Raw genomic sequence first — 23,242 nt, forward strand, 5'->3', positions numbered from 1 at the left:
AAAAGCTTCTTCAACAGCAAAGGAACCATCGACAAAACAACAAGAAAGCCCACTGCATGGGAGAACATATTTGCCAATGTTATCTTCAATAAGGGTTTAATCTCCAAAATTTACAGGGAACTCATACCACTAAACAAAAGGAAGATAAGCAATCCAATCAAAAAAGTGGGCAAAGGCAATGTTATCACTGATAAGGGTTTAATCTCCAACATTTATAGTGAACTCATACAACTTAACAAAAGGAAGATAAACAATCCAATCAAAAAGTGGGCAAAGGACCTAAATAGACACCTTTCAAAAGAGGGCATTCAGAAAGCCAAGAGACATATGAAAACATGCTCAAAGTCACTAATCATCCAAGAGATGCAAATCAAAACAACAATAAGGTACCATCTCACACCTGTCAGAATGACTATCATCAACAAATCAACAAACGACAAGTGCTGGAGAGGATGTGGAGAAAAAGGAACCCTCGTGCACTGCTGGTGGGAATGCAGACTGGTGCAGCCACTATGGAAGACAGTATGAAGTTTCCTCAAAAAGTTAAAAATGGAACTCTCATTTGACTCAGTGATCCCACTCCTAGGAATATATCCCAAGAAACCAGAAACACCAATCAGAAAGGATATATGCACCCCTATGTTCTTAGCAGCACAATTTACAATAGCTAAGATTTGGAAACAGCCTAATTGCCCATCAGCAGATGAGTGGATTAAAAAAAATCTGTGGTATATCTACATAATGGAATACTACACTGCTATAAAAAAGAAGGAATTCTTACCATTTGCAACAGGATGGATAGACCTGGAGAGCATTATGCTAAGCGAAATAAGCCAGTCAGAGAAAAATAAATATCACATGATCTCACTCATTTTTGGAATATAATGAACAACATAAACTGATGAACAAAAATAGAGCCAGAGACATAGAAGCATCGAACAGACTGTCAAACCTCAGAGGGAAGGCAGGGGAGGATAAGAGATCAACCCAAAGGACTTGTATGCATGCATATAAACATAACCAATGGACACAGACACTTGCGGGGATGAGGGCATGTGCCAGGGGGTGGGAGTGGTTGGGGAAAGGTCAATGGGTGAAAAAGGAGACATATGTGATACCTTAATCAATAAAGAATTTTTTAAAAAAGAAATTAGAACATTATGTATCACCATACAGATATAGTGCTGAACGTACTGCCTACTGTGATACTTTAACCTTTCAAGGGGTGTAGTTCAGAAGGTAACTGGTTTATGGCAGAGTCTAAGGAAAAAAAATTGAGAGGCACATGCCTAGAGTAGCCTTATATTCTAAAATCTAAAATCTTTGGTTAGAAAACTCTCCTGGATTGAAGCAAGTATAAATACTGTCTTGTAGAGCTTTTCATGTTTTCTCAAAGCTCTTTTTGCAAATTATCTCCTTCAATCCTCTGAAGTAGGTAGGCTTAATAGTGTTTTCTCCATTATGTAGATAAGAAACAGACATAAGATTAAGTAACTTGCCTGAGACCACATGGTTAAGAGTGCTGAATTCTAATCCTTATTTAAAAAAAAAAAAAAACTAAAACCATTTTATGTACCACATCTAGCAGGATGCATTTGAAAAAGTAGCAATGGAAGTCTTGTTACACCACATTAACTATGCCCTGCCCCATTCAGCTCCTCTGCTTTTGAAAGGTATGGCTAATAACCTTTACTTTGGGCTTGGACATTTCTCTTTCCCCCATCTCCACTCTGTTTCCTGAAAGAACAATTAAGATCATCTGGGACTAATTATAGCGATTCTTGAATTTGAACTTGCAGCCATTACCCAATTGAGGTCACTTATTTTAAATTAACTTGCCTGGTCAGAACACAGGCTTGGTTATCTTCAGAGCCCAGTGCAGAGAGGCACTAGCTCACTCAGACTTTTAATTAACTAGCTAAATAACCTGCACTGTGACAAACTGCCTATGATTTTATGGAGTTGTTCATTTGCATTCAGACAAGGATCAAAATACATTGTCAGAGTCAGGGACTGAGTCCTAGAAACCTCCACACAGCCTGTTGTTCAAGGCTGTGAGTCTCTTCCCTTTAGTTCCCTCTAATTATTTTTCCTGTGCTTTTGTTCTGATTATCCAACATTCATCACAAGTACAGCATGTGATTAAACAATGACAACCCATGTCATATGCTGATAGGGAATCAAATATTGGAGTTGTGATCATGTGAATCAAGCCCAAAGCTTTGAGAAATAATTAGAGGAAACCAAAGGAAAATTCCCTGGTTACCCCACAGCAAAGGAGCATTTTCAAAGATTCAAGCCAAAGCTGCTCCCCACTTAACTAATAATACATGATAGTGATAGTCTTTGTTTAATTGAATTCATGGTGGGAGCTGAACATCTCACAGTAATAATGATAGTTTTTATAATCAGTAATTATTATTATAGCTGCTAACACTTAGGGATTGGGTTTTGGAGTCAGGCAAATCTGCTTTTCACTCTGTTCTAGGGCATCTTCCTACCAGGGATCCTCTCTTTCCTACTCCATACCAGCAACAGTATCCCTCCATCATTCAAATTTTGGTCTAAAAGATAGCTTTCTCTCCGGGTTCCATCATTTTCTGCCTGTGAGGCCTCAAACAAGTGACCTAACTTCTCTGTGCTTCAATTTCTTAACATGGAAGATGAAATTAATAATAGCATCTATTGCCCTGGCCATTTTTTGCTTAATGGTTAGAGTGTTGGCCAGTGGACCAAAGGGTCACAGTTCGATTCCCAATCAAGGGCACATACCTTGGTTGCAGGTTCCCCAGCAGGGGTGCGTGTGGGAGGCAATCAATCGATGTGTCTCCCATATCTATATTTCTCTCTCCTCCTCCCTACCTCCCTCTTCTCTTTAGAAATCAATGGAAAAAATATCCTCAGGTGAGGATTAAATAATAATAATAATAATAGCACCTATCTTAAAGGGTTGTGATGAGGACTCAATGAGATAAAGGATGTAAAAAATTATTTTACATAGTGCCTTGTACACTGTAAGTGCTCAATACATGTTAGCTTATGTTTGTCTTCTGTTATATCTCACCTCCAGGCTTTGTTCTAGGGCATCTTCCTACCAGGGATCCTCTCTTTCCTACTCCATACCAGCAACAGTATCCCTCCATCATTCAAATTTTGGTCTAAAAGATAGCTTTCTCTTTAGGGGGGAAGCCTTTCCTGCATTTGAACTAGTTCAATGCCCACCTCCTTAGTACACTTTTCTAGATTTTGTATTTTTGATGGCACCTTCTTCTACTGCTTCACAAATAATCTGGACTTTTCTCCAGGAACCTTCCATGTTAGGAATATTTATTGAGTACAATCTCAGTGCCATACACTGAGGCTATATGCTATGGGGTACAAGAGATGGGGATGGGAGAAAGGGAAGGAATATTGGTTGAATCCCCTTCTATCATAAGCACTCTGCTAGGAATTTTAAAAGCATTTCTTCATTTAGGTTTAACAATAACCTTAAGCAGGAGGTGCCACTGTGGTCACTATTTTACAGATGTAGAAAGTGAGTTTCAGAGAGGTGAAATGACTTCTCCAAGGTCACTTGGCTATGAAAAGGAAGAACTTGTGTTCTAGGTTGATCTGACTCCAGATTCCACTCCCACCACCACCATCACTGTCTACCTATTATTTTATCAGTTGCAATGATGTATATCAAAGCAATATGTAAATTGTATAGTACAATATATGTGACATAAGGGTTATTGTAGTTATACCAGACACAATGCCCTACCCTTGGCACTAGCCTCTTTTACACATGCCAACAGCATCCTGTTATAAGCACATTCTACTCTCTACCTGAAGACTTTCTCTCAGCCTGAGAATGAGACAAGTCAGAAGTATTAGGGAAAAATTAATACTCCTGATGAAGTTATAAGTCAATGGTGAATGGGAATTGAAAGATATAGAGCCAGTTTCCTGGCTCTTTTAGGTAGGTGTGTTTCGCACCACTCCCAGAGGTACTCAGAGCTAACCTGTTTCTTAATGCACCTGTATTGACTTCTTTCCCTTTGCTGTCTCAGTTCCTCACTCCCCTATCAACACTTTCTGGAATAATCTCCAAATTAAATCAAATATTTGTCTCAGTGTCTGCCTCTGATGCAGTTCTATCTAAAACAAGAATCTTTCAGAAATTCCTCTTTGTATCCTTTCCCAGGAATCTGCATGAGTGTCCTCATACTGCCTCCTCCCTGCACAGGGCTTCCCATGGGAGCTCCTCAAGAGAGCACCCCATAAGTTCAATGTCTCTGTTCTTCCCCCTTTTCATAGGAATCCCATCATTGAGGGTCCTGCTTTTAGCTTTTTAAAGTGTATTTATTATCATATGGAAAGGTAGTTCTCAAATTTCAGTGTGCATCAGAATCACCTGAGGATTAAAATGCAAGACATCCTGGCCCTAACCCCGGCATTCTGAATCAGACTCTCTGGAGAAGTGTTCAGGTGCTTGTATTTCATAGATTCTGCAGGTATTCCATATAGCATACACTTTGAAAAAGACTGTCCTAAGACATTCCTATAACCTGGGCCTCCAAGGAGTGTGCGTTGTGTTCCTTAGTGTTCTCTCTAACCCCAAAACCTCTATGGGTTCAAGTTCCTAAGAAAGCCTGGAATAGCTATGCCTCCTTGCTCCTGAAATAAAGCATGGATAAGGTCAAGGTCCTGTTGTTACTATCAGAGTAGGAGGGCCTGAGACTACTGGGCAACAGTCTATAATGGAGATGAGGTATCTATCTTATTGACTTGGCAAAATTTCTGCTCTCACCTCTCTCACTGCCTGCCTCCAACCCCCATTCTCTCTTGTGGTACAAACACGGTGAAGATTACACATGATCAATTAGGTCATGGCCTGTGCTCCTTTGTCTTTGGGTGGAACCTTCCCCTCGCCCCCACCTCCCCCACACATTTTCCCAGCCATGGTTTCTGTGTGGTTTTGAATTTATGGTTCTGATCAATGTTGGGGGAAAGAGAGGAGGTGGCAGTAGAGGGTGGCATTGTGGGTTACTTTGTTATTGGTTTACCCCCAGATTCTTGTCCTTTTTTCACCCTTAACTCAAATGCCTAAACTCCAGATGCAAATGCCAGCTGCTTTCCTGCATATCAACCCAGTGTTATCCACATCACTGGCCTCAATACCTCCCTGCACCAAGCTCTGATGCGTTTGCATATCCCTCACCCCATAGCAGCAGGAAACCACTTCTCTACATTTTGAGAGTGAAGGATAAGAAATCAGAAAAGGCTTCATGGAGAAGGCTGCATATAAGCTGGGTCTTGAAGGACAGATGTGATTTCCACAGGGAAGAATGGAGGGAGGGGGCATTTCAATATGTAGGAAAGGGAAAACATAACTAATATCGGGTAAGCATTAGACCCTCTGTTAAGAACTATAGATCTGTTATTCCATTAATTCTTCACTGCAATTCAATGAAGTAGGTACTAATGATAAATTCTGTTTCATTATCCTTATCAAAAAATGAGTCTAAATTAATTGTCCAAATTCACACAGCTATTAAAGGGAAAATAGGGACTCTTACCCAGGCAGTCTAATCTGCAGTCTTGACCACCTTATTCCACTGCCTCTCAATTATAGGAGTTCCCCTTATCCACAGGGCATACTTTCTACGACCTCCACTGGATGCTTGAAACCATGGATAGTAATGTACATACTGTTTTTTCTTACACATGCATACTTTTTTCACTTAAAGAAGTACTTTAAGGCTTCTTGTTGGCATATTTGAATTGCCAGCATCACTACTCTTGCATTTGGGGGCCATTATGAAGTAAAATAAAGGTTATCTGAACATGAGCACCATGATACCACAGCAGTGTATCTGATAACTGAGATGGCTACTAAGTCACTAACTTAGGCATGGAGCATATACAGTGTGGATCCACTGGGCAAAGGGATGATTCACATCCCCAGTGGGATGGAGTGGGACAGCGTGAGATTTCATCACAGAATAGCATGTAATTTAAAATATATATGAATTGTTTATTTCTAGAATTGTCCATTTAATATTTTTAGACCACAGTATTGTGTTCACTTTTACATGTGGAAAAGTGAGAGGTTAAGTAACCTGCATATGGTTACACAGCTTGTAATTGACAAAGCTGGAGTGCATTGTCCTTAACAGATCCAATTATATTTACTATATAACCATTTATATCCCTTCTAACTTTGCTTTTCCCACCAACCATTTCGGTCACAATTTCTTATGGAGCAGCCCTGGCTCCCACCAAAACAAATGTGTATAACTGGTCCAAACAAATATCTTTCCTCTTAGTGCATAAGCACTATAAAACAACAAGATTCTTCTGAAATCAAGAGAAATACTTCTCTGAAATATATCTCTCTGTTTTCAACATAGATTCTCTTTAAGTTACCTGTTTGTAAGGTTCCACCTTATAAAAACCAAAGGAAAAAATTATTTAGGTCTTTAGTTGGAGGCAAAGTATTTTCTAGCAGGTTATGTGTTAATCATTCTCTCCTAAGTTATAACTTGTACATATTTCTGTTCTCATACTTCTCCTGCTGGGTTATAATTGTCTGTTAACTTGGCAGTCTTTCCTACTCCAGTGTTGAGATTCTTCAGGCAAGGGCAGGTTTTTGTGACTTCTGTCTCCCCAGTGTCTTACCTCAGGATTAGCACAAAGCAGACACTCAACAAATATTCATTTAAAAAGAATGAAATGTGGCTAGAAGGGGTCAATTGGGGGGGGGGGAACATATGTAATATTTCCAACGATAAAGATTGAATTAAAACATAAAACATAAAACCATAATATTTTTTAAAAGAATGAAATATGGTTAAGAGAGGCAACCCTTCCATCCACTAGAGACTTCAACTCATATTCCTTCTGAGTCCAATAGTATACTGGTATGATTTGTAGTGTTGGCTGATTTCTGTTGTATAAATACTCCCACCATGGCTGATTTCAAGCTACCAAGATTTAATAACTGACTCATAAAAATCCTGAATACTTAATAATCAGCTTTCAGGAGCCCCCTATTTTTGGCTGAAAGCCTATAATTCTGCCTAGAATGCTTGAACTGTTATTGTGTCAGTCCAATCACAAAGGTGAATGAGCTATCAGAGTGGGGAAGATAATGCCAAATTCAAGTAACAAGAGTGAAAGACCAAACCAAACTTTTGTGAATTAGGAGAATTTTGTTTTGCCTCCCATGAACTAAAACTCTCTTATTTGTCATCCTTTTGCTAAGTGAGATACTCTTAAATGACATGGCTCCCAGAAACCTGCCAAGTAAGCAACTATCCTAAAAACCAAAAGCCTAAAAAACACACTGGGTTTCTGAGAGATGTTTACTTTTATTAGAAAATATAAACATGTTCACTAACTTCCTTCAACAAATAGATTAAGGTGACAAATGGTGGAAGCAATACACAAACAGAAAAAGTATTCTCAGAGGCATAATCAAGGAATTCTAAGAAAAATTCTTATTCTCTACATCCCCACACCACACATTTCTTCCTCTCCCCTCCCAACTTGGAGGCTCCATCATTCTGGGCTAAATCTGGGTCTCTAATACTTTACCCATTCATTCAGGGTTCAGTTTTGCACACAGCAATGAGGCTAATGAGTCAATGATAGATTTGGATCCAAACCATCTGACTTCAAGATTCGTGGCTCTTTCTAGTACATCACCTTTAATAAATACATATTTGTTCAAAGTTTTAAGGGTGATTCATATCACATCTATGAAGAGTTTTAGACTCTTACAAGTTTAAACACTATAAGTTGTCATTTTAGGTGTCATGTAGAGTTGTTGATCCCAATAAATACCTAAAAATGAGAAGGTGTGATTCCTGAGCCATTGCATTATCCCACCTATCCCCAACTGGGTGTGGCTGGAGACAACACATATTTGAGTGACTACCCAGTTGTATGCCAGATATTGCCATTCCTATTTTTTTAATCCAAATAATAAGTTCACTGGCACTTCCAAGCCTTCTACTCACCACCCATATAGTCCTTCCAGTATATCTTAGTCAGAAATCCAGGATTATAGTGCTTTGGTCCCAAACCATTTTGCCAGATCTGCAAAGAAAAAAATATACAATTTGATACTTAAACTTGTAAATATTCAAACCAAAGTTGTTGTAAGTGTGAACATAAAATAGCTGACAGTGAATTTCATAAAATAATGCATGAAGAACACTTATTTAAAATGTATTATTTAAAATAAATTATCACTAATATGGAGGGGATAACCAATACAAAATGCAGAGAGACTGGAAAAGTCTTTCTGACATACTAGTATTATTGTAGGTTGAGTACTAGTTAAAATCACCCCTACCTTGCCTCCCTGAAGAAATGTCTAGAATATTTCCAAATATAAATAGGGTACTGTGAAAGGTCTTCTAGATGAGGTAATAAAAGAAAATGCACTGTGTTTTGAAATGCATCATTTTATAGGAAGTTAGCTGGTGGAAAAGTTCAGGTGTTTTTAATATTTATGAATGGCTCCGTGACCAAGAACTCTAGCTCAGTGGTCGGCAAACTGCGGCTCGTGAGCCACATGCGGCTCTTTGGCCCATTGAGTGTGGCTCTTCCTAAGCCTTAGGAGTACCCTAGTTAAGTTAATAACAATGTACCTACCTATATAGTTTAAGTTTTAAAAATTTGGCTCTCAAAAGAAATTTCAATCGTACTGTTGATATTTGGCTCTGTTGACTAATGAGTTTGCTGACCACTGCTCTAGCTGATCAAAGCTAGTGGGCTTCCTGGGTAGGGAAGGATATGTAATTTGCCTTAGAATATGCTTTTATACATTTATAGATTTGTCATTGTACCCAGTCCCAGGCATTATTGGCTACCTCCCAAACTCTGCCCATCATTTTACTCCCTTACAAGACTCATGAACCTTTGAAAGTAGATGGAGATAGTCTTAAGATCTAAACCATAAGGCAAAGTAACCTTATTTTATCAGGACAGGAAAACATGCTCTGCATTCTCTTCCCTAAAGACACAACTGCTTTAAGGCAATATTTCCCACCACCCCTGGTGGCACACCAGAGAATTTCTAATGGCATCTGGATAAATATATTTTATTTTCATACAGTTGTATTTATTTTGCTGCATGTGATTTCATGGATATTGTTGCTTTGGATGTGGCTAAATTTAAGTAAAGAATTCCCCAATCAGCATAGCTCAGTGGTTGAGCATTGACCTATGAACCAGGAAGTCAGGGTTAAATTCCAGGTCAGGGCACATTCCCAGATTGTGGGCTCAATCCCCAGTGTTGGGTGATCCCATGTGGGGCGTGCAGGAGGCAGTCAATCAATGATTCTCTCTTATCATTAATATTTATATCTATCTCTCCCTCTCCCTTCCTCTCTGAAATCAATAAAACTATATTTTTTTAAAAAAGAATTATCTGTAAAGATAAATATTAAGTAAATAATAGTATTCTGGTATGTGGCTAGGACATAAATCATTAAGGAAATTTGTGAAGGAATGAAATTTGAGAAATACTATTTAAGAATGAATACAATTAGGTGTTCCCACCAAGATCAACATGCATTCAAATGGTCCCTTATCCCTAGGAGCAAGAATAATCTGTTGCACTTTTAACTTGTGATATGTAGCAATGCAACAACTATGTAAGATGAATAGTAAAAGTGTGAAGGAAATGCATTAAAATTTTGTCTTTAGCTAAAAAAAATTTTTAAAAAAAAACTTACTTGTGGCCATTTATTGCCTCTTATTTGTATGTTCTCTTCGCCTCTCCTGCTGTTTAACATTAAATCTTCCACATATTTCTTTCAGTCATAGTGTATTCAATATTAAAGTCTAGGAAGGGAAACTTTTCAAAGACATGTTCTTTGGTGAAATTCTTGTCCTCTAATCCTCACATCCTAGCATTTTATTTGATGTGTTATTCAATTGTCTTCTGTCTGCATAAGCTTCCTCTGTAGACAGCATAAGCACAGATGATATTTCTTGGTTATCCTCCCATTTTCCTTCTTTATGAAAAGTTTCAGCCATTATTTCCCTATCTGTACCACCCCCACCTCCACTGCCATTGGGTTGATTTAAATACAGGAGATTGGCTATTCTCTGCCTCACTAATTCAGCACATTTTTTCAAGTCAGATGATTGCAATATGAAGCACTGTCATTCAGTTATAGGAGAGCATGTGTGTGTAAATTAAGACTATTAGAAAATAATTCTAATGGAAGTGACTTCTGAGGCAGTATATGTTTACTAAAACCAAACCAATTTAGTACTTCAGATTTTCATTCAAGAAAATGAATGCCTTTTATCATATCTGATGGGATATTTCTTCTGGGAAGTATGACATATTCTAAGGCTGATTTCTGTAGCATAGCACTATTTAACACCCAACACGGTTAAAATTAGATAAGTTGCCATAGGACAATAGTATCTCTTCTTAACTGAAGAAGCAGTAAATGGAGGGGCTTTAAAATATCTTGTCTTGGAACACAAGGAATGTGCTCTAATAGCTTTTTCTTAAAGAGAAAATACCTGTTCAATAGGTAAATCTGGTGAACGAAAACCAGAAACCTCCTTCATTTCTCTCCCCAGGCCCCCAAACATTCTCAGGTCCTAAATCAAAGAGAAGCAGATTAAGATGAACAGTAAGGCATGTTCTGTACTCAAAGCAAGATCAATCTTTATACATAGATCCTTTTTTTTTTTTTTTGGTACTGATGTAGAAAATTCAAACCTGGAGGTACTTTGGTCTGCAAATAACCTAATCTGCATACCAGATGGATCAAAGGGGAAAAAACACAGACACTTTTCCACACACATGCATATATATTTTTAATGTGAGCATAGAGAAACAGATGCTTCTGCTCCCAAGGGGTCTGTGGGCCTCTCTCATGTAGTCGTGTGGAGCAATTTAACTTCAAGTTTCTAAAATTATGAAAATGTCTAGATAAGCATTAAATTGAAAAAGAAAGGGCCTCTTACATAGAAAACCAAATGAACATTTTAAGAATTATTTTTAATTCTTCAGTGACAACCAAGCCCCAATTTCATAGATCAGTGTATGGAGGAATCAATAAAGGGAAGTGTTTCCCAAATGGGTAGACTATGATTCACTGGCTTCTTTTTTTTAAATGTATTTTTACTGATTTCAGAGATGAAGGGAGAGGGAGAGAGAGATAGAAACATCAATGATGAGAGAGAATCACTTACTTGCTGCCTCCTGCATGCCCCCTACTGGGAATCACAACCTGGGCATGTGCCCTGACCTGGAATCGAACAGTAACCTCCTGGTTCATAGGTCAATGCTCAACCACTGAGCCACAATGGCCAGGCTCACTGGCTTATTTAAGAAATAATTTAGATGAGAAGATGGTGGCATAGGCAAACACCTGTACTCGCTCCTTCCCACAACCACATCAAAATTACAACTAAAATACAGAACAACCATCATCCAGAACTGTCGGAAGCTGGCTGAATGGAAGTCCTACAACTAGAGAGGTAAAGAAGAAAGCACACTGAGGCTGGTAGTAGGTACAGAGGCGCAGAATGGGCCGGTGTGGCCCCGCACGTGTGCCGCTTTTTTAATCAGGAGGGAGATCACCTCTGAGGAGGCTGCCCAGAGGAGCAAGGGGTCCCAGCCCCACACCAGACCCCCAGCCCAGGGTCCCAGAGCTGGGAAAAGAAGTCCCTATGGGCAATAAGAACTAGGGGCTGTAAAAACCAGTGGGGATTGGGGCTCAGTGACACAGAGGCTGCTGGAGACCCAGCTGCTCCTTTTAAAAGGCCGGCACCACAAACTGAACTTACAAGCTCCTGCTTCCTCTGAGCTCCAGTGGCAGGCGAGGCTCTGGGGGACCCAGACACATATGAGGAGAAACTGGACTGTCTGGCACTGGGGCAGGAACTGGGGGCGGCTTTCTTCCAGACAGAGGTGCTTGCAGCAGTCATTGTTCCCATGCTGGGACCTCTGCAGTTGCAGGACTGACTGGCAGCCATTTCTGTTTGCTCCACCCTATTGATTCCCTGAGACCCCACCCCACCCAATTTATAACCCCACCCAAGCTGTGCCAGCTTTTTCATATAAATGGCCTATCCTTTCTTAGGCTAAAACCTGTCAAACAAGCTGCAGCCGGGTCAGGGAGCCAGAAACCTATCATTAAAAGGCCCAAGACGCCCTAATTGGTTTGGCTCAGTGGATAGAGCATCGGCCTGCAGACTGAAAGGTCCCAGGTTCGATTCTGGTCAAGGGCATGTACATTGGTTGTGGGCACATCCCCAGTAGGGGGTGTGCAGGAGGCAGCTGATCGATGTTTCTCTCTCATCGATGTTTCTAACTATCCCCTCTCCCTTCCTCTCTGTAAAAAATCAATAAAATATACAAAATAAAAAATAAATAAAAGGCCCAAGACTAGGCACGAGCACCAGCTGGGCCTCGGCTGGGCACTTCCAAACCTGACACAAAGAGGAGAAATCTGCAGATCTCTCTGGAGATCCTGCTGGGTGGCCCCAGGCAGTGGCTGATTTTGCACCTCCCTGGAGACCCAAGAGCCAGTGGAGCCAGTGGTCAGTGTCGGATCATACCAGATTACAACTCTACATACCCATAAGAGACACAGTCAAGGGGCAGACTCAGTGAGCACCAAAGTCCCATGAAGCAAGTCCTCCTCCATAAGGGTGTCTCCTCCATAGCAGCTCTCCACTGTAGTTGCAGCTGGTCCCCACAGTCAATTGGCCTGGAGGTCAATTCCTCCCAGTGACACCAACAGCAATCAAGGCTCAACTACAACAAGACTGTGTGCACAGCCCACAAAGGGGTGCACCTAGAGTGTCCACCTCAGGTGATTGGGGAAGCTGAGCCACTGGGCTCTATAGGACACCTACTACACAAGGCCACTCTATCAACTCAAGGAGACTTAGCAGCTCTACCCAATACAGAGAAACAAACACAGGGAAGCAGCCAAAATGTGGAGACAAAGAAACATGTCACAATTGAAAGAAATGGAAGAAAGCAAACTACTGGATATAGAGTTCAAAATCACCGTTATAAGGTTACTCAAGAATTTTCTAGAAACCTCCAAGGGACTTAGTGAAACTTTCAAGGATCTTAGTGAGAATGCCAAAAAAAAAAAATGGAAAAGGACCAGTCAGAAATGAAGCATACACTGACTGAAATAAAGAATAATATACAGGGATACAAGGAGTAGAGTAGAGGATCCCGAGAATCAAATCAATGATTTGAAATATGAGGAAGCAAAAAGTACCCAACCAGAAGAGCCAAAAGATAAAAGAATCCAAAAATATGAAGATAGTGTAAGGAGCCTCTGGGACAACTTCAAGCATACCAACATTCTAATTATGGAGGTGCCAGAAGGAGAGAGAGAGCAAGATATTGCAAGATTTGAAGAAATAATGACAGAAAACTTCCCCTACCTGGTGAAAGAAATAGACTTACAAGTCCAGGAAGCACAAAGAACCCCAAACAAGAGGAAACCAAAAAGGAACACACCAAGACAAATCATAATTAAAATGCCAAGGGCAAAAAACAAGGAGAGAATCTTAAAAGCAGCAAGATAAAAGCAGTTAGTTACCTACAAGGGAGTGCCCATATGACTGTCAGCTGATTTCTCAACAGAAACTATGCAGGCCAGAAGAAAGTGGCAAGAAATATTCAAAGTGATGAATTGCAAGAACCTACAACCAAATTACTGTACCCAGCAAAGCTATCATTTAGAATTGAAGGTCAAATAAAGAGCTTCACAGACAAGAAAAAGCTAAAGGAGTTCATCACCACCAAACCAGTATTATATGAAATGCTGAATTTAAGAAGAGGAAGAGATAGAAAAAGATAAAGATAAAAAATATGAACAAAGGTGACAATAACACATATCTATCAACAATTGAATCTAAAAACCAAATGAATAAGAAATCTAATGAACAGAATAAACTGGTGAATGAAATAGAATTAGGGGCATGGAAATGTAACAGACTATTGATTCTCAGAGGAAAAGGGGTGGGGGGGCAGGAAGACATTAGAGAAAGATCTTATATGCATATATGCATTACCTATGGACACAGACAATAGGGTGGCAAGGGCCTGGGGCAGGGTGGGAACCGGGTGGAGGGGAGCTATGGGGGAGGGCGGAAGAGGGACATCTGTAATAATCTCAACAATAAAGATTTTTTAAAGGCTCAATAAATTTAAAAAGATTGAAATAATACAGAGTAAATCTGATCAAAACAGAATGAAATTAGAGCTACATAAGAGAAAATGCTGGAAAATCAGAAATATTTGGCAACTAAACAGCAGACTTTTAATATATTTGAGTCGGGTTGTTTTTCCTGAGCAGGATGCAAGGGTGGTTTCTATAACGGGTTCTTGTCCAGGTGGATTCAAAGAATAAAGCCATGTACAAAAGGTGGTAGATGAAAAGGGTGGAAATTTATTGGAAACAAATACAGACTCCCACATAGGGAGGGGGGTCCCAAAGGGGGTGACCCATTAAGCCCCTTTTTTCTAAGGATTATAAAGGCTGGAGTTCTTTGTTTCTTCATACTGCCTTCCAATTGGTAGAATAAATAACAGCTTCAAAGCTCAAAACTCACATGGTGCCCCCCTCTGTTTCTCCCCCTTCAATGGTAGAATTCTCTATCTCCTGTGAAAATCTGTTTTCCTCTTTCTCCCATTTGTCAGCATTTCTCTATCCTCTGTGAAAGTTTGCTTCCTCTTTCTCCCCATAACGTGTGGCTTTTCCCTATCTTCTGTGATGGATGTTTTCCTCTCCCCTTATCCTGTGGCACCTCTTTTTCTCTTCTCTGTGAATGTATGTCTTTTGGCAGCTCCAAGTCCTCACCTATGGGCTCCAAGCCTTTCTCCCCCATGGACCCTCTTTATTTCTAAAACTCCCTAAACCTGCCTATTTTACCCCTAAAATTCCTTTCATATTTTTATTGATCTTTTGAGAGAGAGGAAGTGTGAGAAATAGAGAGATAGAAACACCTCCTACTAGGGAACAAGCCCACAATCCGGGCATGTTCCCTGACCAGAAATCGAACCAGTGACCTCTTGGTTCATGGGTCGATGCTCAATCACTGAGCCACACTGGCCAGGTGAAACAGCAGATTTTTTTAAAAATATATTTTATTGATTTTTTTTTACAGAGAGGAAGGGAGAGGATAGAGTTAGAAACATCGATGAGAGAAAAACATCGATCAGCTGCCGTCTGCACATCCCCTAACGGGGGATGTGCCCGAAACCAAGGTACATGCCCTTGACCGGAATCGAACCTGGGACCCTTCAGTCTGTAGGCCGATGCTCTATCCACTGAGCCAAACCAGTTAGGGCATTTTTTTTTAGCAGATTTTTTTTTTTTAAATAATCCATGGTCAAAGAAGAAACTGCAGGGAAATTTGGACTGAATGAAAATGAAAGTAAAACATATAAAAATTTATGGGATGCAGCTAAAGAAGTGTTTATAGGGAAATGTACAGTTTGAAACACCCCCTATTAGAAAAAAAGTAAAAGTTTCGTAACAATAAGCTCAGTTTCCACCTTAAGAAAACAGAATTGAGGGAAGCTTGAGGGAGAGGGTGATGAAAATGTTCTAAAACTGGATTGTGGTGACTTTTGTATGACTGAAAATTTGCTAAAAATCATGAATTGTACATCTAAACTTTTTATGCTATGTAAACTATAGCCTAATAAAGCTGTAAAGTGGGAGAAAAAAACCGAAATAATTTTATGTTCTCCTATATGCACAACTCAGTGTGTTAGTAGCAAGAGCTTTTTTCTTCTGCAAAGGAAATTGTTGTTTAAGTTTCAGTGAATGAGTTTTTGGGGCATTATTTTTCTTTCAGGTCCTATTTGTGAAGATAAAAATACATTTCTTTAAAACAATTAATTTTATCTACATTTCACACATTTCCCCTTATTACATTTATCATATCTGCCATCATATCAAGCCATCCATCATCTCCAACAAACCTTACAAAGGTACACTGAATACAGTATATGGATCGGGGAACTTGGTATTTCCTTCTTAAATTTCACAGTAAACTTGAAGTTCTGAAACTAATTCAGAAAAAGCTATTATAATTACTATAAAAGCAAAGTTGAACATTATCTTGGTTACCCGAGTCATTAAATAACTGAAGGTAAATTTATGCTTTGTTCATCTATAACAGATGGAAAAAAATAAAGATTAAGGCTAACTGAAAAAAAAACTTTCTTTTGTGCACCATATAATGCACAACCCATCTATCCCATCCTTACTCCCACAAGCTCTATGCCAATAATTCATAAAAGGGCAAGACCAAGAGTAAAACATGACACTTTTTGCCGTGAGGCCTTGCTTAGTTCATATCAGTAGGATCATGGCTTCCCCAAGATAATTGAAGTATAGTATCTTAAGTATTAAGACTTTGATCATTTTTTATGGAAAACTTCCCTAAAACATATGATACATATCCCTGGGTTTTTCCAGTAGAAATTACTGAATGTAGTAATCTATACCCTGATGGCTCAGGCATTCACAGCAAACATCCCTGATTATACTGTGCAGTAGTACAATATTGTCTGTTTTTTTTTTTAAAAAAATCCCCTCCTCCTTTAAGCCAGTCTGTCACTTCCTCTACTGCTAATGTACCTCTTTCTAATATCCCCCCTCCCTCCATGCACAACCCTTCTAATTTGCAGCTTTTCTTTTACTGTGAACTGAAAAAAGCAGGATTGGTAAGAACTGTATGTTAAATAAGAGTTAAGAAGGCACTGAAAATAAGGATGAGGAAATAATTACAGCCTTCAAGGCAGCAGCTTTGTGATACCTAAAGGTTTCTATCTTAAGATAACTTTCCCATCTCTTCCAGTTGAAACTAAGTTTTGAAGGGGTGATGTTGTGAGAGAGCTACCTTCAAATAAGTGAGTTTGTTCTAAACAGACCATCTAGGCATGGACTAAAGCGGATATTCCAATGGCTTCTTTTTCTGAACCTAAAAAAAAAATCTTAGTGAATGACCCCTTCCCACAGTTATTTAACATCACATAATTACACAATTCACATTCCAAATACTTTTCTGGATGTTATTCACTTTCATCTTAACAACACTGTTGAGATAGGAAGGGCCAAGCTCATTGTCCCAGACTACAGATAAGGAAATGGAAGATGGAGAAAGGTGAATGAATTGCCCACAGTCATACAGTAGGTTGGGTTCCTAGGTTCTCATTCAGGGCTCTTCTCACAACACTAAGGTTTTCCATGACTTTCTTTCACCTTTCGAATGTTCAAAAGGTAACTAAGCCCTGCCATTGGTGAGAAAGACTTACTCTGTTTCCTTTGGGCTTGTTTCTTTATATTTTTCTAGGCTCTGCCAGATGTCTTTACAAATCAGCTCATTTTTCTGGCAGAACTCAAAACCCTCTGATTTTATTATGTTGAGGGTTGTCAGTGAATTAAAAATTCAACAAATGTATAGTCCCAACTTGCCATCAAAAGTTAACAAATGTCACCAGTAAGGATGTTTCTCACAAGCGGACACTGAAAAATACATCCCAGAAGATACATAACAGCTCATTTTGTTTCATGGCAGCATGAAAAATCACCTCCTCAAGACATTCATTAACCTTTTATTTCCTCCATAAATAATCAGTCAGAAATGTGGCTCATATTTTAAGTTAATCAAAAACAGCACCTTTACTCACGTAATCTCTCTCTCTCTCTCTCTCTCTCTCTCTCTCTCTCTCTCTCTCTCTCTTTCTCTCTGTATCTGAATATATGATTACACTTCTGGGCCAGTTTAAACCTCATCTCCTCCAGAAAAAGCCTTCCCTATCCATCCCAGCAGGTCTCAGATACCCCTTCTCTCAGAACCTAGAGCAGTTATTAGTATTTGACATTTAGCACATATTAAGAAACCATGTAATGTACTGTCAGAAATATGGGTTCTAGAGGCAGACAGACCCAGGTTCTAATTCCAGCTTTACTACTTCCTAGTTGTGTGGCCTCGGGCAAATCACAGTCATAAACTCTCTTTAGTTGAGATTCCTCATCTGTAAAATGAAACTAATGATACTTAATCTGTTAAATTGTTCTAAGGATTAAATACACATAAAGCACCTAGCACAGTGCCTGGCATATATTAGATACTCAATTAAGGGCAGTTTTTATTATTATTATAATGACCTTTAAATATAGTTCTGGTTTGGTATGTGTGCAATTAATTGTCTTCACAAGTTGTTTTTAAACCCTTTGACAGCTGTGTCTACCATAGAATTTATCGTGAAGCTTAAGCTTAATTGCCTTTTACTTGGATGGGTTCTTTCCAAGGCCTTATTGAGAATATTGTATTTGTAATTTTGTATTATTTTTCTTAAAGAGGTATTAACATCAGGTCTGTATAAAACAGTGGTTCTCAACCTTGGCTGCACATTAGAATCACCTGGGAATCTTTTTTTTAAATATATTTTATTGATTTTTTACAGAGAGGAAGAGAGAGGGATAGAGAGTTAGAAACATCGATGAGAGAGAAACATCGATCAGCTGCCTCCTGCACACCTCCTACTGGGGATGTGCCCGCAACCCAGGTACATGCCCTTGACCGGAATCGAACCTGGGACCTTTCAGTCCGCAGGCCGACGCTCTATCCACTGAGCCAAACCGGTTTCGGCAAGAGGTCATTTTTTGATTCCAGGTCAGGGCAGATGAGGCCCAGAAATCAGGATTTTAAAAAGATTCCCAGGTGATTCTAATGTGCAGCCAAGGTTGAGAACCACTGGTATAAAACCTGGTTCTACCTCTAGTTGTGTCTTTAACCTCGATGTTACCCCCCTCCTTATTCCCACTCCATGCACTCAGCAAAGTATTTTGCACATAGTTAGTACTGAATAAAATGACATTTTATAAAAGCCTCAACCAGAATTTTTGCTCTACTCAGCTATCTGGAAATAAGTTTATGTCAGGTATTTAGTCAAAACTTCCAACTGCCAACCAATACATTTGGTTGGAAAATATTCAATCCACTTACATATTTTGAGAAAATAAAAATGCACTTGGTAAATTGTAAGGCTATTATTAATACAGTGTTACTCATGAAGGTATTATGATTACAATGATGACCTTAAGGCAGGGTTTCTCAACCTCAACCCTACTGACATTTTTTGCTAGATAAATTCTTTTTTGGGGGGCGGGGGGGGGGGCTGTCCTGTGCATTGTAGAATGTTCAGAAACATTCGTTGTCTCTATTTACTAGATGCTAGTCACCCCTCCCAAATGTGACAACTAAAAATGTCTCTAGGCATTGCCAAATGTCCCCTAGGGGAAAATTCCTTTCCCCACTGTCCTAAGGCATTGCATTCATCACCAAAAGATGTACAGATGGCCACAAGCTTTTGGTATTAAAACAGGAAAAAAGAAAGTGTTTTCAATAAGCAAAAGTGACCTCGATTAACCTGAAAATCCCATTAACCCCATTCTTTAACTGTTCTATTCCCTAAGTATTCCAGATAACAAAAAAAAAATGTACTGTACATTCTATTTTCTCATTTGTATGCAAAGTTCAGCCCATTTGCCATCTCAACAGCTAAATACAGAAATCCAGTTCATGGGTAGGGGATCATCAGCTTCATTGCTTTTGTCATCTATTTTAAGTGACAATGATGCTACTGACCTGGAAATTTAGAGAGCTTTTTTCCCTTGTTGTTGACATTTTTAACTTTGATATTAGCAATTCTCCCTGTATTCTCTGCCTGAGAGTGAAATCTGGTCCAATTAACTGTGACTATACTGTATGAAAACCTAACACTTTGCTGATCATTTAAAATTAATTTGTTCTAGCCATCCCATTGATTGTGCAATTGAAAATGTCTTTCTTGGATAAACAATATTCTTTATTGTTTCTGCAGGTTGTGATCCTGGGGAAACATTCAAGAGGTTATCACTACATGCTTGCTAACCTGGTAAGAACAAGCAGAATTTAAGTTTCCCAGTGCAATATATTATCTTTAGTTTGTGTCATCCGTAATGGTCCAAAAAAGAAATACATGAAGTACCTAATTTATTCTCTAGACATTTGGATAAATGAGTCAGTAAACACCAAAACCTGAATGAAATAGCCTTATTTTTAATTATGCTGTCTCTGTTTTAGCTGCAAGCTTATATTCTCTCCTTATTTAAAAAATAATAATTTGATATAATTCTTCACTGGTTATTCTTAGATTCCATTTTGATTTGAAATGTAAATCATTCTACACAAGTTTGAAATGTAAAACAAGGGATGGGAACACAAGAAACTCTTTCCCCAATTAACCCAAGTGTCCATGCACATCGGTAATGGATTTTTCTTTTCAGAAGTAGACTACTACCAAATATTTTCAAACCAGATGCTAGAAATAGGTTTAAACATAGAACATTAAGTGTACAGCCATCTTTCTACTTATAATAAAACACAACTTGAATCTTAGCTTCAATCTTCCCATGACTTTAAAATTTGTGACATTCTAGAAGCTAGTATTTCATTAAGGTTAGGTTCTAGCTCTTCTTTCTCTAAAAGGACAGTTGGTTTAAGAATTAACAAAATAGCTTCTAAATCAGTAATATCTGTTTGACAGAGGTTCTGTATAATACTATTTCCATGGAACAAAAGAGGAACATTAAAGTATCACTATGATACTAGAAATCTACTAAATTATAACATAACCACAATTTCGTTTCATTAGCACAATAAAATTATAATCATTACAGAGCTCTTGAAACAAAAGAATGACAATAAAGGTGAAGATTATTGTAATTATATTCTTATATTTCTTAAATCAGAGAAAAATCTTATTTTGTTTTAATAATAAATATTTTTAAATGAGAAAGGAAATGCTACTTAAATATTTTTCTTAGGAAGTGTATGCAGTCAAACACTTTATAAAATGAAGATTAGAGCTACTGCTTTTAAAAGGAGTATGCGTCTTCTCCAATAAATTGTTCAAAGTGGACCATTTCAGTCCATTTTGGGGATAAATGAATTGACTCTTTAGGAGGACAAATCTTGATTTTTAATTTACATCTGAATACATTCCATTTGCTTTTTAGACAAACAATAAGTAAAGGATGTTTGTTGACTAATTGGAGATTAAACCAGGGTTTGGTAGGAAACTCGCGGGTCACAGCAAGGCACCTGAGGCAGTTATTGATGGGTTTTTACCATTTCTTCCTCACCAATAAGTATTTCGCTTTTCTTTCTTCCTTTCTTCCTTCCTCCCTCTGTCTACCTTTTCCTTCTCCTCTGCCTTCTAAGTCCTAGGGTTCACCTATCACTGACAGTAAATCATATGACTTTAGGACAGGTAGTATACACACAAACTTTATTATAGTGGTATTGTATTTATTTAATATGTATTAGAAAAATATAAAACTAGCACATCAAAATCCAAATTTTATGGCTATTATTACTTCAAAGAAGGCTAAAGTAGAAATTTAATAAGTGAAATAATATGTCATGCAAATAATAACATAGGGGATAAACAGATAACAAAATCTATGGGAGGTTTCATACATGATTGTGGTGGTACTTGAACCACTGAACTTTGGGAAAACATTGAATTGGGAGTCAGAAAGTTTGAGTTGTTATACTGACTGTGCTACTAGCTAGCTATTGGTTCTTGGGTAAGTCACTTCACCTCTGTGGACCTCAGACTCCTTACTGTAGAACTCAGATGGGAGTGGGGAGTTATTGGTATATTGGTTGGGTCCTTTGGAAAGAGATGCTAAGATATAATTAGAAGTGCAAAACATTTATTGAGAGTAATACCTGGGGGGGGATAGGGACACAAGTAGGCAGGGAAAGCTTCAGACCATAATACAGGTCTGATATCAGCAAAGGAGGGGGAAAGGAAGGAATTTTCATAAGAAGAGCCTCAGACTGTGGTAAAGGTCTGAGAAAGTATTGGCCAGCACAACTGGGAGCTCCTGTGAATAGAGGAACCCCCTGCTGATCCCAAATGGCAAGCCATTGTACCCCACACTTTGCTCAGCCATTGGCTAGCAGCTGCCCAGGAAGCACACACCTCCCACTTGATAGCTGAGGGAGAGCCTGAAGGCACCTGAGTCTGTCATCTAACTCAACTCCTTGAGGCAGGTTCTGTCTTAAAGGGCAATCTGAGTCAGGCTGTCTCAGTTGGTCTAAGATGACCAGGTGATCCATAAGGACTTTTCCCATTCTATAATTCTAACTAGGCCTCCCTAATCCTACTGACAATCCTTCAGGTGAGCTCTGATTTCAACTTTGAGACCCAGATATGACAGAAATGTAAGCCTGTGTAGTGATAGAACTGCCAGAGAGAATCATTAGGACAAATTGGGGAAAAGAATGGTAAACTGAATGCCTAAGACAGAATTGAGAATTATGAAACCTTGGGAGGATGCCTACTACAACAAGCAAAGTCTGTTTCTTGAGAAATAATATAATATATAGTGTCATGTCAGCCTGAGTAATGAAAAGATGAACTCATCACCATGCTTTGAGTTACCACCCTTTCTCTTCCTCTAGTGAACTTCGGTTCATTTGAACACAGCCTTGTGTTTCCACAACTCCTATACTCTCACATTGCTTATAGACAATAGGGATGTGAATGTTTGCTAATCTCTGATGAGACAGATTATCCCTACCATGGTTTCCAGATTTTTTAAGAAAATTAAAAATACGCCAAACCTCTCCCACCATGGACATATATACACATACTCACACAGCAAACCAAACTGTTTAGAAGCCATTTAGATGGTCAAAAAAGGGTAAGTGGAACTAAGAAGATATTTCCTTTCAAGAGAGCCATCTGGCCTTTCAAAATGAGCCAGCTGAATGAAAGCTAGAGAAGGGAATAAGTTCTAATATGAGTCTTCGTGTTACAACAGTACAGCACTACTGCCTTCTTCTACAAATGCAAAGTAAAAAACAGTCACACTGTTTACCTTTGCTTTCTGGAATCACTTTCAGCATTGCCTCAAGTATCCCCTTTGCTAATGAGCTCAATGGATCTGGCAAAGATTTCTATGTGCTTTTACATGGACCTTCCCTGGTAGCAATCCTAAAGTGGAAAGACTTGGATAGTGCATGAATTCTTCAACAAAGGGTTTCACATGTCAAAGTGTACATTTCATAGTGTACAACAAGCTGTAGAAAGTTCTAAATTGTTGAAATCCCTGGAAGAAACAAAAGATTGTATCAGGAGCACAGGCCAGAGATGTTATCTGGTCAGTCCAGA

The 23,242-nt window shown here is 38.8% G+C and overlaps 1 protein-coding gene across 5 annotated transcripts in view; it reads left to right on the top strand.

The window, feature by feature from the left end:
- Window positions 1-23,242, top strand: part of GRIA3 (glutamate receptor, ionotropic, AMPA 3) — a 323,974-nt gene that overhangs the window by 189,020 nt on the left and 111,712 nt on the right. For all 5 annotated transcript variants that reach the window (XR_313960.2, XM_005872700.2, XM_005872698.2 and 2 more), the window contains exon 5: window positions 19,898-19,951. Coding sequence is in view for 4 of the 5 variants with exons in the window: in XM_005872700.2 (XP_005872762.1) it covers window positions 19,898-19,951 (54 nt within the window). In the remaining variant the exon portion in view is untranslated. The remainder of the gene's footprint in view (window positions 1-19,897; window positions 19,952-23,242) is intronic.

This window comes from Myotis brandtii, unplaced genomic scaffold (assembly GCF_000412655.1).
Source record: "Myotis brandtii unplaced genomic scaffold, ASM41265v1 scaffold39, whole genome shotgun sequence".
NCBI lineage: Eukaryota > Metazoa > Chordata > Mammalia > Chiroptera > Vespertilionidae > Myotis > Myotis brandtii.